General features: G+C 43.0%; 1 protein-coding gene across 1 annotated transcript; it reads left to right on the top strand.

Moving 5' to 3' along the window:
- The first annotated feature begins 2,308 nt into the window (after positions 1–2,308).
- On the top strand, positions 2,309–5,374 carry CRNN (cornulin). Its single transcript, XM_060626336.2, has 2 exons — positions 2,309–2,451; positions 3,791–5,374. Exons 1-2 carry the CDS (start codon positions 2,314–2,316, stop codon positions 5,066–5,068), a joined length of 1,416 nt encoding a protein of 471 aa, XP_060482319.1. The 5' UTR covers positions 2,309–2,313; the 3' UTR covers positions 5,069–5,374.
- The last annotated feature ends 8,735 nt before the right edge of the window (positions 5,375–14,109 follow it).

Below are 14,109 nucleotides of genomic sequence, written 5' to 3' on the forward strand. Positions count from 1 at the left end.
GAGATGATGAAAGTTCACCAGGAGCCCCAACCTGTGCCTAGCACTTCTGAGCCCATCATATCAGAAAGGAGCTTGCCTGACATGAGGAGACAGACCCAGGGAAGGAATCAGGGAGGTACCCAGTGTAGTAAGAGGGAGTGCTCATTCAGCCAACACAGCCATGTGTCAGCAGGTAAAACAGACAAGAAGGGAAGTGGGGCTGGGCTGGGCAGAGCCTTGAGTGAATCAAGCCTTCCCATGGGGCGGGGACGTCTATCTAAAACACCAGCCTCCATTAAATCCCCTATAAAAGGTTCCTGTCCCTCTGACCTGGTACTCTATTCACCACCTAACAGCCACTTGCTCATCCTGCCTGTGCATTAGGTAAGTGCCCTCTTGAGAAACCTCTTTCTCATTCTCACTGTCCTGGTGATCTGAGCTCATAAAACCAAGCTGTCAGATCCGGGTCATGGCCTGTGGTGCTGGCCATGGACAGAAAGTGTCCACTCTGACTGGGCCTCAGGCAAAGTGGGCATGGGCATGTGGGAGAAGATGCTGTCCTGAAGCCATGGGGCTCTTTCCTCCTCCCCTGAGACTGGCCTGTCAGTAACGCCTCTCACCAGATCATGTTAGCAGCAGCAATGGAACCACTCACTCCTGTGCCTTTCTGGACAGCAAAGGTGTTTTGTTCTTAAGGTTCTGGAAACCTCTTTGCAGTACTCACAGTGTATGAGGCCAGAATCAGGTTACTTATGCCAATCTGACAATGGGCTTGAACCTTGTCACAGAGGAAGGGGCTAACATGACAGTATTCCCCAGGGCCTTATTAGGCAAGATGAGTTTGTAGGTTTATCCTAAGGCATCTGAAGAGTAACTAAAAAGTAGCCTTATTTTTAATGTTTATAGGTCAGTGATTAAGGTCTGACATGCTAAACAACAAAAACCCAGGATCTTTTCATTTCTCTGTTGGGGTACAATATTTGAGTTTTGTACCTTGACGTGCAAAAGCAAAGTCTGCCTGAAATTTTTGGCTACTGGAGGGTAGAAAGGACACCCCTTGAAGAGCTTACCTGGGGTCTATAACCTTCAAAATCCTTCTGGCCACACTGCCCCATCTTCCCTAGCACCAAGCCTCCTTCCTGCCTCCCTTCACTCTCATGCTTCTGTACCCAGGCCTTCCTCTTCCTCCTGCATTTGAACTTGCCATCTCCCGGTCTTTGAGGCTTCTACTTTAATGCATCTCCATGTCCCTTTGCCTTTTGCCCATGCAGCTGCACTTAGGACTCCCTTCAAGCTATGCCCAGATCCCTAGCTAATGAGAAGCAAAATCTCTCCCTTCAGTTAGGAGTCATTCCTCATAGGTCACCAGTTTTGTGGACTGGAAGGAGCCACACAGCTATGGGAAGGCTGACCTCCTTCACAGTTCACAGGTCCCAGTGCTGAGGACAGATGTCACATTCAGAGGAACTTAAGACTTGGAACTGGAAGGCACCCTGAGTATGGCCAACAGCTGGTAACCCAGCCTTTTCCTGAACGCCTACTCAAAAGGCAGCAAGAAAGGGTGGAACCCCATGGGGTTCCTGCCTGCCCCACCTGAGGCAGGGGTCAGCTTAGATATGTACTTACTGCCTGTTGGTGTTCCCAGAAGGACCCTAACACCATATGACTAGATAGACCGTCCACAGGATGCAGTCTAGAATGCTCATTGCATTTGAGTTCAGGAGATATGAACTCTTGGGTTTCTTGGTCCCCTACAAGCTATGGGGCCTTGAGCAAATCACCTAACTTCTCTGAGCCTGTTTCCTCACCTATAAAAAGTGGAGATAATAAGGATTATAAGAGATGATGCATATGGAAGTACTCTGTGAGCAGCAGAGTTCACACAGATGTACACATATTATGTATGTATATAATAACATCATAATGATATTTAATAGCTGTCACTTAGTATAAGCCAGCATCTTCCAAGTGCTTTATATGAATTATCTCTTAATCTTCACAATAATCTTATCAAGTAAATACTGGTATTACCTTCATTTCACAATGAGTAAACCGAGGCATAGAAAGGCAAAGCAAACTGCCCTAGCTCACCTGACAGGCAGGTGGTGAGGCTGGCATAGAAGTCCTGACTCTGGAGCCTGTCACTAACCATGATGTGCCCCTCCTTCGCATTCATAAAATCCATTAAGTAGGAAAGGGAGAGCGAATACTCAGAGCCATCAGAGGCAGAGCTGAATATGCAAGGAAAGACCTAGAAGGAGCAGGAGGAAACGCTGAGGTTGATTTTGGAGCCCCCATGGGGGCTTTGCTTCTTTCTCCAGTTTGACTCCAAAGATGCCTCAGTTACTGCGAAACATTAATGGGATCATCGAAGCCTTTGGGCGATACTCCAGGATGGAGGGCAACTGCAAAGTGCTCACCCGGGGGGAGCTGAAAAGGCTCTTGGAGCATGAGTTTGCTGATGTCATTGTGGTATGATGTGCCCGGCGAGATGGGGAGGGTGGGAGAGGAAAGAGGAAAGGGGTTTACCTGCAGATGCTCTGCCTCAGGAATCTGAAGAGGTAGCCACTGGATCCAAGCCCACTGGATCTCCTGGCAGCTGTGGAGGAGGAGAAAAGGAAGGCAAAGGAACAAGAGATGGTAGTTTCCTTAGAGAAAATACCTTGATTTCAATTAATTCTAATTTAGAGACAAGGTGAAAGGACTCAAAAGGGACAGCTCAGGGAAGAATAGAACCCTTGAGTATTCTAGAAATGAAAGTAATTGCTGCTCTCTGCTGCTACTTAAATCTGATGCAGTAGCCATTTCCTATGTCCATCAGAAATTCATTCATTCATTTATTAGAAGCATAGCTCTGTGTCTTGCAGTTGCTCAAAAATATTAGTTGAATGGTCACATCAGAAATGTGTTTTTGAGGGCAAGTTGGTTGTCATCAGCTGGGAGGACACTCTGGGAGCCCCTCCTTCTCTTCCCCTACCAGCAAAGCAGACCCAGGGCATTGATGCCCTTCCCTGCCTCTTCCTGCCTTTGGTTCCCATCTAAAGCAACCAGGACAGGGGTGCCTGGGTGGTTCAGTCGGTTAAGCGTCCGACTTCAGCTCAGGTCACGATCTCACGGTCCGTGAGTTCGAGCCCCGCGTCGGGCTCTGGGCTGATGGCTCAGAGCCTGGAGCCTGCTTCCGATTCTGTGTCTCCCTCTCTCTCTGCCCCTCCCCCGTTCATGCTCTGTCTCTGTCTGTCTCAAAAATAAATAAACGTTAAAAAAAATTTTTTTAAAGCAACCAGGACAATGGCCTTAGGGACAGGAATGTGTAGGCACAGCAGGATGCATACTCAGGGCAACTTGTGGTCTCACCAAACCCCACTCACCCCACCATGGGAAAACACCTGAGCCTCAGTGAACCCACAAAATCTCCCTGAGGCCATATTCCTGCTGTCTTTGCCTGGTGTTGGGCACTGGAGAGAATCCAACTCAGTGCCAGGGGTCAGGAGCCGAGGACAGCCCAAAGAATCATTATGAGCTCAATCATTCATTCATTCATTCTTCAGTGAGTCTTGCTCCAGTTATCCTGTAATCCAGAAATTATGCCAGGCACAGAGGATACAAATCAAAAGGTGCTTCCTACCCTTGTGAGAAGGGCTGCACACTGAAAGCTATTTCATATTAGGGCTGCTGTGGCTATGTACGCACCCTGAGGCTGGCACAGGTGGGCTCCCTGACTCAGGGGTGGGAAGCCTGCAGACTGAGTGAGCTGGCCCAACCACACCTTCCCCAGGGGCAGTATGCTGATTTTGCCTCTTCTCCTCCCCAGAAACCCCATGATCCTGCCACTGTGGATGAAGTCCTGTGCCTGCTAGATGAAGATGACACAGGGACTGTGGAGTTCAAGGAATTCCTGGTCCTGGTGTTTAAAGTCGCCCAAGCCTGTTTCAAGACACTGAGCGAGAGTCCTGAGGGGGCTTGTGGATCTCAAGAGTCTGGAATTTGCCCTGCTGGGGACTCACAAGAGCTGGGGGAAGGACAGAACAGTAGAACTAAGGTGGAGCTGGCTAGGGAAGGACAGCATTGTGAGGAGAGCCAACATAGACAGAGCACACAAGCCTCCAGAGGACAGGTAGGGGCCAGGGCTCAGACCCGTGGTCAGGATATTGGCCAGGATAGACAGTCTGAGTCTCAGAGACAAGAGAGAGAGAGTTTGCAGACACAAGCTGGGGAATGTACACAGCAGACCCAGAGAGTGGGAGAAGACAAGAGCCACCAGACCAGGGAGAGGGAGTCAGAGAGACAGTCGCAGGCCAGGGAACAGGATAGAGCCCACCAGACAAGTGAAACAGTGACTGGAACTGGAACTCAGACCCAGACAGATACCACCCAGACTGTGGAGGAAGACAGGAGCAGTCAGATAGGAAGCCCTGGTACCCAGCCACAGGAGTCCACCCATGGCCAGACCAGAGGGACTGAGGCCCAGGGTCAAGATAGGAGTCAGAAAAGCCAGATAGTGGCAGGAGAACATGTTCAGACACCAGGAGGTGTCACCCAGACCATGGAGCAGGACAGGAGTGGTCAGATAGGAAGCCCTGGCACCCAGCCACAGGAGTCCACCCATGGCCAGACCAGAGGAACTGAGGTCCAGGGTCAAGATAGGAGCCAGACAAGCCAAGTAGTGACAGGAGGGCACATTCAAACACAGGCAGGATCACAAACCCAGACACACACCCGGACCACGGAGCAGGGCAAGAGCCAGTCTGCAAGCCACGCAGGGGATAGAGATGAGGGACAGATTCAAAGGCAGTCAGGCAGTGGTCAAAGATGGACACAAGTGAGCCACTATGAAGCAGGAGAGGCAGAGATGGGAGGACAGGCCCAGGCTGGGGCAAGCACTCTGACAGGGAGACAGGACTGGAGCAGCACTCAACCAAGGTGTAGTGTGACAGGCGGGCAGGGAGAGAGCGAATCCACTGTGGTTACCCAAGAGTGGGTGGATGACCACACAAGGGATACAGCAATCCCAAGGCAGGACCAGGGTAGCCTGCATTCTGGCATGCTTCCAGCTCAGGGCCCAGACACAGTCCAGCCAGAAGGAAAGTGAGGCCTCACAGCCAGGGGGCTATATTCCTACTTCAAAAGCAATAAGCCATGAGTGTCCCAGCCCCAGACTCCAGTGCCCAGTACCAGAAGAAGACAACTGCAGAGGGGTTGGCTTGTCCTGCGCTGGCCAGTCCAGTTGGCATGTCAGCTCTTTATCATGGTGTTTCTCTTAGGTCTTTCTCAGTGAGACCATTTCTGCAAGGTGCTTTCTATCCTAAATTCCTCTCTCATCTGCTCCACTGTGCAGACCCCTCAGGAACAGGAAAACACAGAGCCAATCACTCATTTATGCCAGATTCTCCTCAGCTTGTGGGGCTTTTCATAGCTATTTTTGTCTCTTCCATCTGTCCATTGCCCCATATATCCTAATGCACCAATAAAACCTTCCTAAGCAACTGGGCTCTCTGTCCCTTTCAATCACTATTGACATGATGGGTTAAGGCTACAGGGCTATGATAATGAACTAGACATGGCCCCTACCTTTGAAGAGCATCCGGTTGGGAAAATAGTGCATGAGATTCCAAGAGTTATAAAAGTGTCAAGAGAGAAGATATCATATTTTTATACTTTGCAGACAGGGATCAGAAAAGTTTTCAACCAGAAGAGGTTTTTCGCAATGCCCTTAAAAGACAAGCAGGATCTAGGGAAGGACAGAGGGAGGGAAAGAGGTAACACTCTAATTCTAGAATGTTAAGTCTCTGTTCACCTGTAAGGTCACATAAGAAGGCCAACTTAAGGTTACCAATAAATGGAAGAAGGCCAGTGGGGACTATGTAGGGGAGAAGGCATGTGTTACCAGGAACTGAACCAGAAGACAGAGCCCCAGAAACTCCTCTGTGTCAGCTCTGACCTCTCATTATGTTTCATCAGCTAGATATAAACAAGTTATCTGGTAGAAACTCTTAACTATGGTTTATTATAATAATAACTTCAGAACTAGTTTTTAAAATATAGATTTATCTGCCTAACTGCAGAAATGCTGAGTCCACAGGTTTTGAGTGGGGCTTATGAAAACTGTGTAAAAGCTTTGTAAGGGGACTCCTGCTTCTGGCATTGTGGCAAACTAGATACTCTGAAGGGCTTTCCACAACAAAATAACTAGATCATGCATAAGGCATATTTTCCATTGCATTTTGGTTTATAGGAAGTAAGGGCAATCTCCGAAGAGAAAACAATATGTGTTAACAACCCTTAGTCGGGGGGAGTTAAGATGGAAGAGTAGCAGGGAGATCCTATACTTGCCTTATCCCTCAAACACAGCTAGATATTTATCAGATCATTCTGAACACCCAAGAAATCTGAGGACTGAGAGAACAAACTGCACAACTGGAGAGAGAGGAGAGGCCACATCATGGAAGTAAGGAGGTGCAGACACATGATTTGGGGGAGAAAAGAATTGTAGGTGCTGTGGAGGGGTGGGAGCCCTAAACATGGAAAGAAGAGAGAAAGAGAGAGAACATTGCACAAGAAAAACACTTCATCAAAATCATTGATAGGTAAAATGAGAGGGGCTGAGTAGTTACAGGCAGCAGAGTCCAAAGTCTGAAGTTTCAGAAGTCTGCACCATCATCAGGTCAAGCCTGGTGAACACAGTAGTACTCCTGTGGAAAAGGAGGGCAGAGGTCTGGGAGCAGACAGCATGATCTGAAGATACCCTGGGATCACAGTGGGAGAGACAGTTCCCCTTCTTGGAGTGTATTTGGGAGAGGTGGCATTGTCTCTCTGTCTCTGCATTTGGGAGACATGTCTCTCAGGGGACAAAAGTGCCGATGGGCACCACTGAGCTGCCCCGTTCCTTAGCATAGGAACAGAAGCACCTGTTGAAGGAAGCTAACTGAACACAGCTTTTTGCTGTGTTTTCTTGTAAACTCCAAGCTGCTGCATGGTCATGTAACTGCTTTTCTGGGACAAGTAAGTACCAGCCACAGCACAGTGAAACCCTCCCCTAGAGAACCAGCTTAGGTCTTCACCACACTGGGTCCCCAAAATTTGGAGTTTTGAAACCCAGCCAGTGCACCTGAGAGAAAAAAAAAGGAGTACTGCACTGCAGGGCAGGCAGACAGCTGGGACACAGACAGGGTGAAGGCAGGGATCTTAGGGATGCCTGGAACACACAAGGGAAGATTATTTGCTTTTCCACAAGGGCTTCCTGAATAGCATCAGGGATAAACTCCCCTCTCTGGGAATGAGAGAGCCAGGTGAAGACATTTTTATCCCTGTCCATCAGCACAGGTGGATCTCAGTGAGCAGCACAGCACCCAGAGTGGAGGCTTGAACCAAATACACTACATCCCACTTTATGTGCTCTGCAGGTGTTTTTTTAGTAGGGCAAGTGTGCTTGCAACAGTGAATCAGAGCAACAGTGGGCCCTTCCCCCAAAAGAATAATACCATCCCCCCACATACACCAAATCTCCTGACCATAGAGTGCTAAAAAAGCTTCAGCTCTAGGGGAAATAGGATCCAGCCTCTTATATCAAGCAGACCAAAACACACCAAGTTAAAACTTGTCCAACAGTGGACAAGGTCCAAACACTACCCATTTAAGACAAGGTAAAACTCTTCAAATGACTCATCTGAGGGAAAGAGCAGCCAAAACACAACATCAGAGTATACACAGCACACACCAGAGACATATCCTGAAGCACCAAGCCCTAGACGGTATATGACCTCTTCTTAATATAGCCATTTCTCTCAGGAACAGGAAACATGATAGGTCTTCCTAATCCACAGAAGACAGAGACCCAGAAAAATGCCAAGATGGAGAAATTCATCCCAAAAGAAAACAAGAACAGGTCACAGCAAGGGATCTAATCACAACAAATATAAGTAATATGCCTAAACCAAAATTTAAACCATAATCATAAGGATACTAGCTGGCTAGAGAAAATCATAGAAGACACCAGGGAGTTCCTTAACACAGAGATAAAACACCTAAAAACTAGTCTGGCCAAAATAAAAAATGCTATAATCTAGATGCAAAACTGACTGGAGGTAATGACCACAAGGATGGAAGAAGCAGTGGAACGAATAACTAAGTAATAAGTAGAAAATAAAATTATGGAAAATAATGAAGCTGAAAAGAAGAGGGAAATAAAACTATTGGATTACAAATGTAGACTTAAGGAACTCAGCAACTCCATATGGCGTAGTAACATTCATATCATAAGAGTCCCAGAAAAAGAAAAGGGAAAGGGGGCAGAAGGTTTATTTGAGCAAATTATAGCTAAAACTTCCCTAATCTGGGAGAGGAAAAGGACATCCAAATCCAGGAGGCACAGAGAGCTCCCATGAAAAATTTAAAAAAGCAGGCCAACAACAAGACATATCATAGTAAAATATGCAAAATATAGAGATAAGGAAAGAATTCTGAAAGCAGCAAGGGAAAAGAAATCCCTAACCTTGTAAGGAATACAAATAGGGTTTCCAGCAGACCTATCCACAGAAACCTGGCAGGCCAGAAGGGAGTGGCATGATATACTCAATGTGCTAAAGAGGAAAAATATACACCCGAGGTGTATATTATCCAGCAAGGCTGTCATTCAGAATAGAAAGAGAGATAAAGAAACACAAACAAACAAAACTAAAGGGGTTCATGGCCACTAACCCAGTCCTGCAAGAAGCATTAGAGGGGACTCCTTGAGTAGGAAAGAAAGACCAAAAGCAACAGACTAGAAAGGAACATAGAAAAAACATATGCAGGTCATACAACGGCACTAAATTCATATCTATCAATAATCTGAATGTAAATGAACTAAATGCTCCAATCAAAAGACATAAGGTACCAGAATGGATTAAAAAACAAGACCCATCTAGACGCTGCCTACAAGAGACTCATTTTAGACCTACAGACACCTACAGATTGAAAGTGAGTGGACAGGGGGCGCCTGGGTGGCGCAGTCGGTTAAGCGTCCGACTTCAGCCAGGTCACGATCTCGCGGTCCGTGAGTTCGAGCCCCGCGTCAGGCTCTGGGCTGATGGCTCGGAGCCTGGAGCCTGTTTCTGATTCTGTGTCTCCCTCTCTCTCTGCCCCTCCCCCGTTCATGCTCTGTCTCTCTCTGTCCCAAAAATAAATAAAAAACGTTGAAAGTGAGTGGACAGAAAACCATTTATCATGCTAATGGACATCAAAAGAAAGCTAGAGTAGCCACACTTATATTAGAAAAACTAGGTTTTAAACCAAGACTGTAACAAAAGATAAAGAAGCACAGTATATCATAATAAAGGGGTCTATCCAACAAGAAGATCTAACAATTATAAATATTTATGCCCCAATTTGAAAGCACCCAAATATATAAAACAGTTAATAACAAACATACAGAAAATCATTGATAATAGTACAATAATAGTAGGGGACTTTAATATGCCAATTACAACAATAAACAAATAATCTAAACAGCAAATCACCAAAGAAACAATGGCTTTGAATGATACACTGGACCATATGGACTTAATAGATATATTCAGAACATTTCTTTCTAAAGTGGCAGAATATACATTCTTTTTTTTTTGTCTTCTATTTTATTTAGTTTATTTTTGTTTTTTTAAATATAATTTTTTATCAAATTGGTTTCCGTACAACACCCAATGCTCATCCCAACAAGTGCCCTCCTCCATGCCCATCACCCACTTTCCCCTCTCCCCTACCCCCCACCAACCCTGTTTATTCTCAGTCCTTAAAAGTCTCTTATGGTTTGCCTCCCTCCCTCTCTGTAACTTTTTTTCCCTTTCCCCTCCCCCATGGTCTTCTGCTAAGTTTCTCAAGATCCACATATGAGTAAAAACATATGGTATCTTTCTCTGTCTGACTTATTTCACTTAGCATAATACCCTCCAGTTCCATTAAACATTATTTTCGAGTACACATGGAACATTCTCCAGAGTAGATCACATACTGGGTCATAAATGAGGCCCCAACAAATACAAAAATACTGAAATCAGATACATATTTACCACAATGCTATGAAACTTGAAGTCAACTGCAAGGAAAAATTTGGAAAGATCACAAATACATGGAGGTTAAAGAACATCCTACTAAAGAATGAATGGATTAACCAGTAAAGTAAAGAATAAAAAAAATAATACATGGATGCAAATGAAAATGAAAACATGACAGCCCAAAACCGTCGGGATGAAGCAAAGGCAGTCCTAACAGGAAAATATATTGCAACACAGGCCTCCTTCAAGAAGGAAGAAAATTCTCAAATATACAACCTAACCTTACACCAAAAAGAGCTACAAAAGTAACAGCAAATGAAGCCTAAAGCCAGCAGAATAGGGAAATAATAAACATTAGAGCAGAAATAAATGGTATAGGAACAAAAAAACTCAGTAGATTGGATCAATGAAACTAACAAGTGGTTATTTAAAAAAATAGTAAAATTGATAAACCCCCTAGCCAGATTTGTCAAAAAGAAAAGAGAAAGGACTGAAAGAAATAAAATCATGTATGAGAGAAGACAGATCACAACCAACATCACAGAAATACAAACAATTAAAAGAGAATGTTATGAAAACTTGTATGCCAACAAATTGGGCAATCTGGAAGAAATGGGTAAATTCCTAGAAACATAAAAATTACCAAGACTGAAAGAAGAAGAAATAGAAAATTTGAACAGACCCATAACCATCAAAGAAATGGAATCAGTGATCAAAAATCTCCCAACAAAGGTTCAGGGCCAGATGATTTTCCAGGAAATTCTACCAAACATTTAAAGAAGAGTTAATATCTATTCTTCTCAAACTGTTCCAAAAAAATAGAAATGAAAGAAAAACTTCCAAACTCATTCTCTGAGGCCAGCATTAACTTGATTCCAAAACCATATAAAGACCCCACTAAAGAGAATAATTATAAGCCAATATCCATGATGAACATGGATGTAAAAATTCTCAACAAGATACTAGCAAATTGAATCCAACAGTACATTTAAAGAATTATTCACCACAGTCAAGTGGGATTTATTCTAAGGCTGCAAGGTGGTCCAATTTGCAAATCAATCATTGTGATGTACCACATTAATAAAAGAAAGGATAAGTACTATATGATCCTGTGAATAGATGCAGAAAAAAACATTTGACAAAATACAACATCCATTTCAGATAAAAAAAAAAAAACTCAACAAAATAGGGATTGAAGGAACATACCTCAACATCATAAAGGCCATATATGAAAGATCCACAGCTGATATCATCCTCAATGGGGAACAACTGAGAGCTTTTCCTCTAAGGTCAAGAATAAGACAGGGATGTCCACTCTCACCATTGTTATTTAACATAGTACTGGAAATCCTATCCTCAGCAATCAGGCAACAAAAATAAATAAAAGACATCCAAATCAGCAAGGAAGAAGTCAAACTTTCACTATTCACAGATGACATGATACTCTATGTAGAAAACCTGAAAAACTCCATCAAAAAATTGCTAGAACTGGTATCAAATTCAGCATAGTCACAAGATACAAAATCAATGTACAGACATCTATTGCATTTCTGTATACCAATAATGAAGCAAAAGAAAAAGAAATCAAAGAATCAATCCCATTTATAATTGCACCAAAAACCATAAAATACCTAGGAATAAACCTAACCAAAGAGATAAAAGATCTGTATCCTGAAAACTATAAAACATTTATGGGGTTACCTGGGTGGCTCAGTTGGTTGAGCATTTGATCTTGGCTCAGGTCATGATCTCACAGTTCATGAGTTCGAGCCCCATATTGGGCTCACTTCTGTCAGCACAGAGCCTGCTTCAGATCCTCTGTACCCTTCTCTTTGCCCCTGCCCTGCTTGCACTCTCTCTCTCTCTCTCAAAAACAAAAATAAACATTTTTTTTTAAAAAAGAACCCTTATGAAAGAAATTGAAGATGACACAAAGAAATGGAAAAACATTCCATGTTCACGGATGGAACATTCTATGTTCACCTTGTTAAAATGTCTATACTACCCAAAGCAATCTACACACTTGATGCAATTCCTATCAAAATACCATCAGTATTCTTCACAGAATTGGAACAAACAATCTTAAAATTTGTATGGAACAATAGAAGACTCCAAATAGCAAAGCAATCCTGAAAAAGAAAAGAAAAGCTGGAAGTATCACTATTCCAGACGTCAAGCCACATTACAAAGCTGTAGTGATCAAGACAGTATGGTACTAGCACAAACACAGACACATACATCAATGAAACAGAATAGAAAACCCAGAAATGGACCCACAGCTATATAGTCAACTCATCTTTGACAAAGCAGGAAAGAACACCCAATGGAAAAAAAAGACTGTCTCTTCTACAAATAGTGTTAGGAAAACTGAACAGCAACATGCAACAGAATGAAACTGACCACTTTCTTATACCATACACAAAAATAAACTAAAAATGGATGAAATACCTAAATGTGAGACAGGAAACCATCAGAATCCTCAAGGAGAACACAGGCGGCAACCTCTTTGACATCAGCCATAAACACTTCTTATTAGACACATTTCCTGAGGCAAAGGAAACAAAAGCAAAAATGAACTACTGGGATCTCATCAAGATAAAAAGCTTCCACACAGAAAAGGAAACACTCAACAAAAGTAAAAGACAACCTTTTAGTTGAAATGGGAGAAAATATTTGCAAATGTCATATCTGATAAAGGGTTAGTATCCAAATTCTATAAATAATTTATCAAACTCAACAACCAAAAAACAAATAATCCAGTTAAAAAATGGGCAGAAGACATGAATAAAAGTTTTTCCAAAGAAGACAGATGGCTAGCAGACAGATGAAAAAAGATGCTCAATATCACTCATCATCAGGGAAATACAAATCAAAACCACAATGAGATACCACCTCATACCTGTCAGAATGGCTAACGTTAACAACTCAGGCAACAACAGATGTTGGCAAAAATGCAGAGAAAGAGGATCTCTTTTGCAATGCTGGTGGGAATGCAAACTGGTGCAGCCACTCTAAAAAACAGTATGGAGGTTCCTCAAAAAATTAAAAATAGAACTACCCTATGCCCCAGCAATTATATTACTAGATATTTACCCCAAGGATACAAAAGTACTGATTTGAAGTGATACATGAACCCTGTTTATAGCAACATTATCAACAGTAGCCAAATTATGGAAAGAGCCAAAATGTTCACCGACTGATGACTGGATAAAGAAGATGGGGTATATATATATATACAATGGAATATTACTCAGAGGTAAAAAATAATGAAATATTTCTATTTGCAATGACATGGATGGAGTTAAGATTATTATGCTAAAGCAAAATAAGTCAGTCAGAGAAAAACAAAAACTATATGATTTCACTCATATATGGAATTTAATAAACAAAACATGAACAGGGGGCACCTGGGTGGCTCAGTCAGTTAAATGTCTGACTTCGGCTCAGGTCATGATCTCATGGTTTGTGGGTTCAAGCCCTGCATCAGGCTCTGTGCTGACAGCTCGGAGCCTGGAGCCTGCTTCAGATTCTGTGTCTCCTTCTCTCTCTGCCCCTCCCCCACTCGTGCTCTGTCTCTCTCTATCAAAAATAAATAAATGTAAAAAAAAATCAAAGAAAAAAACAACAGATGAACAGAGTTGGGAAAAAAGAGAGGCAAACCAGGAAACAGACTTTTAACTATAGAGAACAAACTGATGGTTACTGGAGGGGCGGTGAGCAGGGTTATGGGTGAAATAGGTGATGGGGACTAAAGAGTATGCAAGTGATGAATAACTAAATTCTACATCTGAAACTAATATTACAATGTATATTAACTGGAATTTAAATTTAAAACTTAAAGAAAAAACCCATAATAATAATGGAATATTTTATCTCTCTCAGTTCAAGACATTAAGTATTGAGAAGAACTGAACAACACAATTACTAAGATATAAAGAACTCTTTCCCACCAATATATTAACCCAACAATAAAATTACACCTCTTAAACATGGAATATTCAATATTAGGCCACAAAGAAAACTTAAACGCACTATTTAAAAATAGAAATAATAGAAATAGTGCTCTTGCATGCACATATAATATCAGTAAATATTGCCAAATCTG

The sequence above is a fragment of the Panthera onca genome, chromosome C1, assembly GCF_046562875.1.
Source record: "Panthera onca isolate mPanOnc1 chromosome C1, mPanOnc1 haplotype 2, whole genome shotgun sequence".
NCBI lineage: Eukaryota > Metazoa > Chordata > Mammalia > Carnivora > Felidae > Panthera > Panthera onca.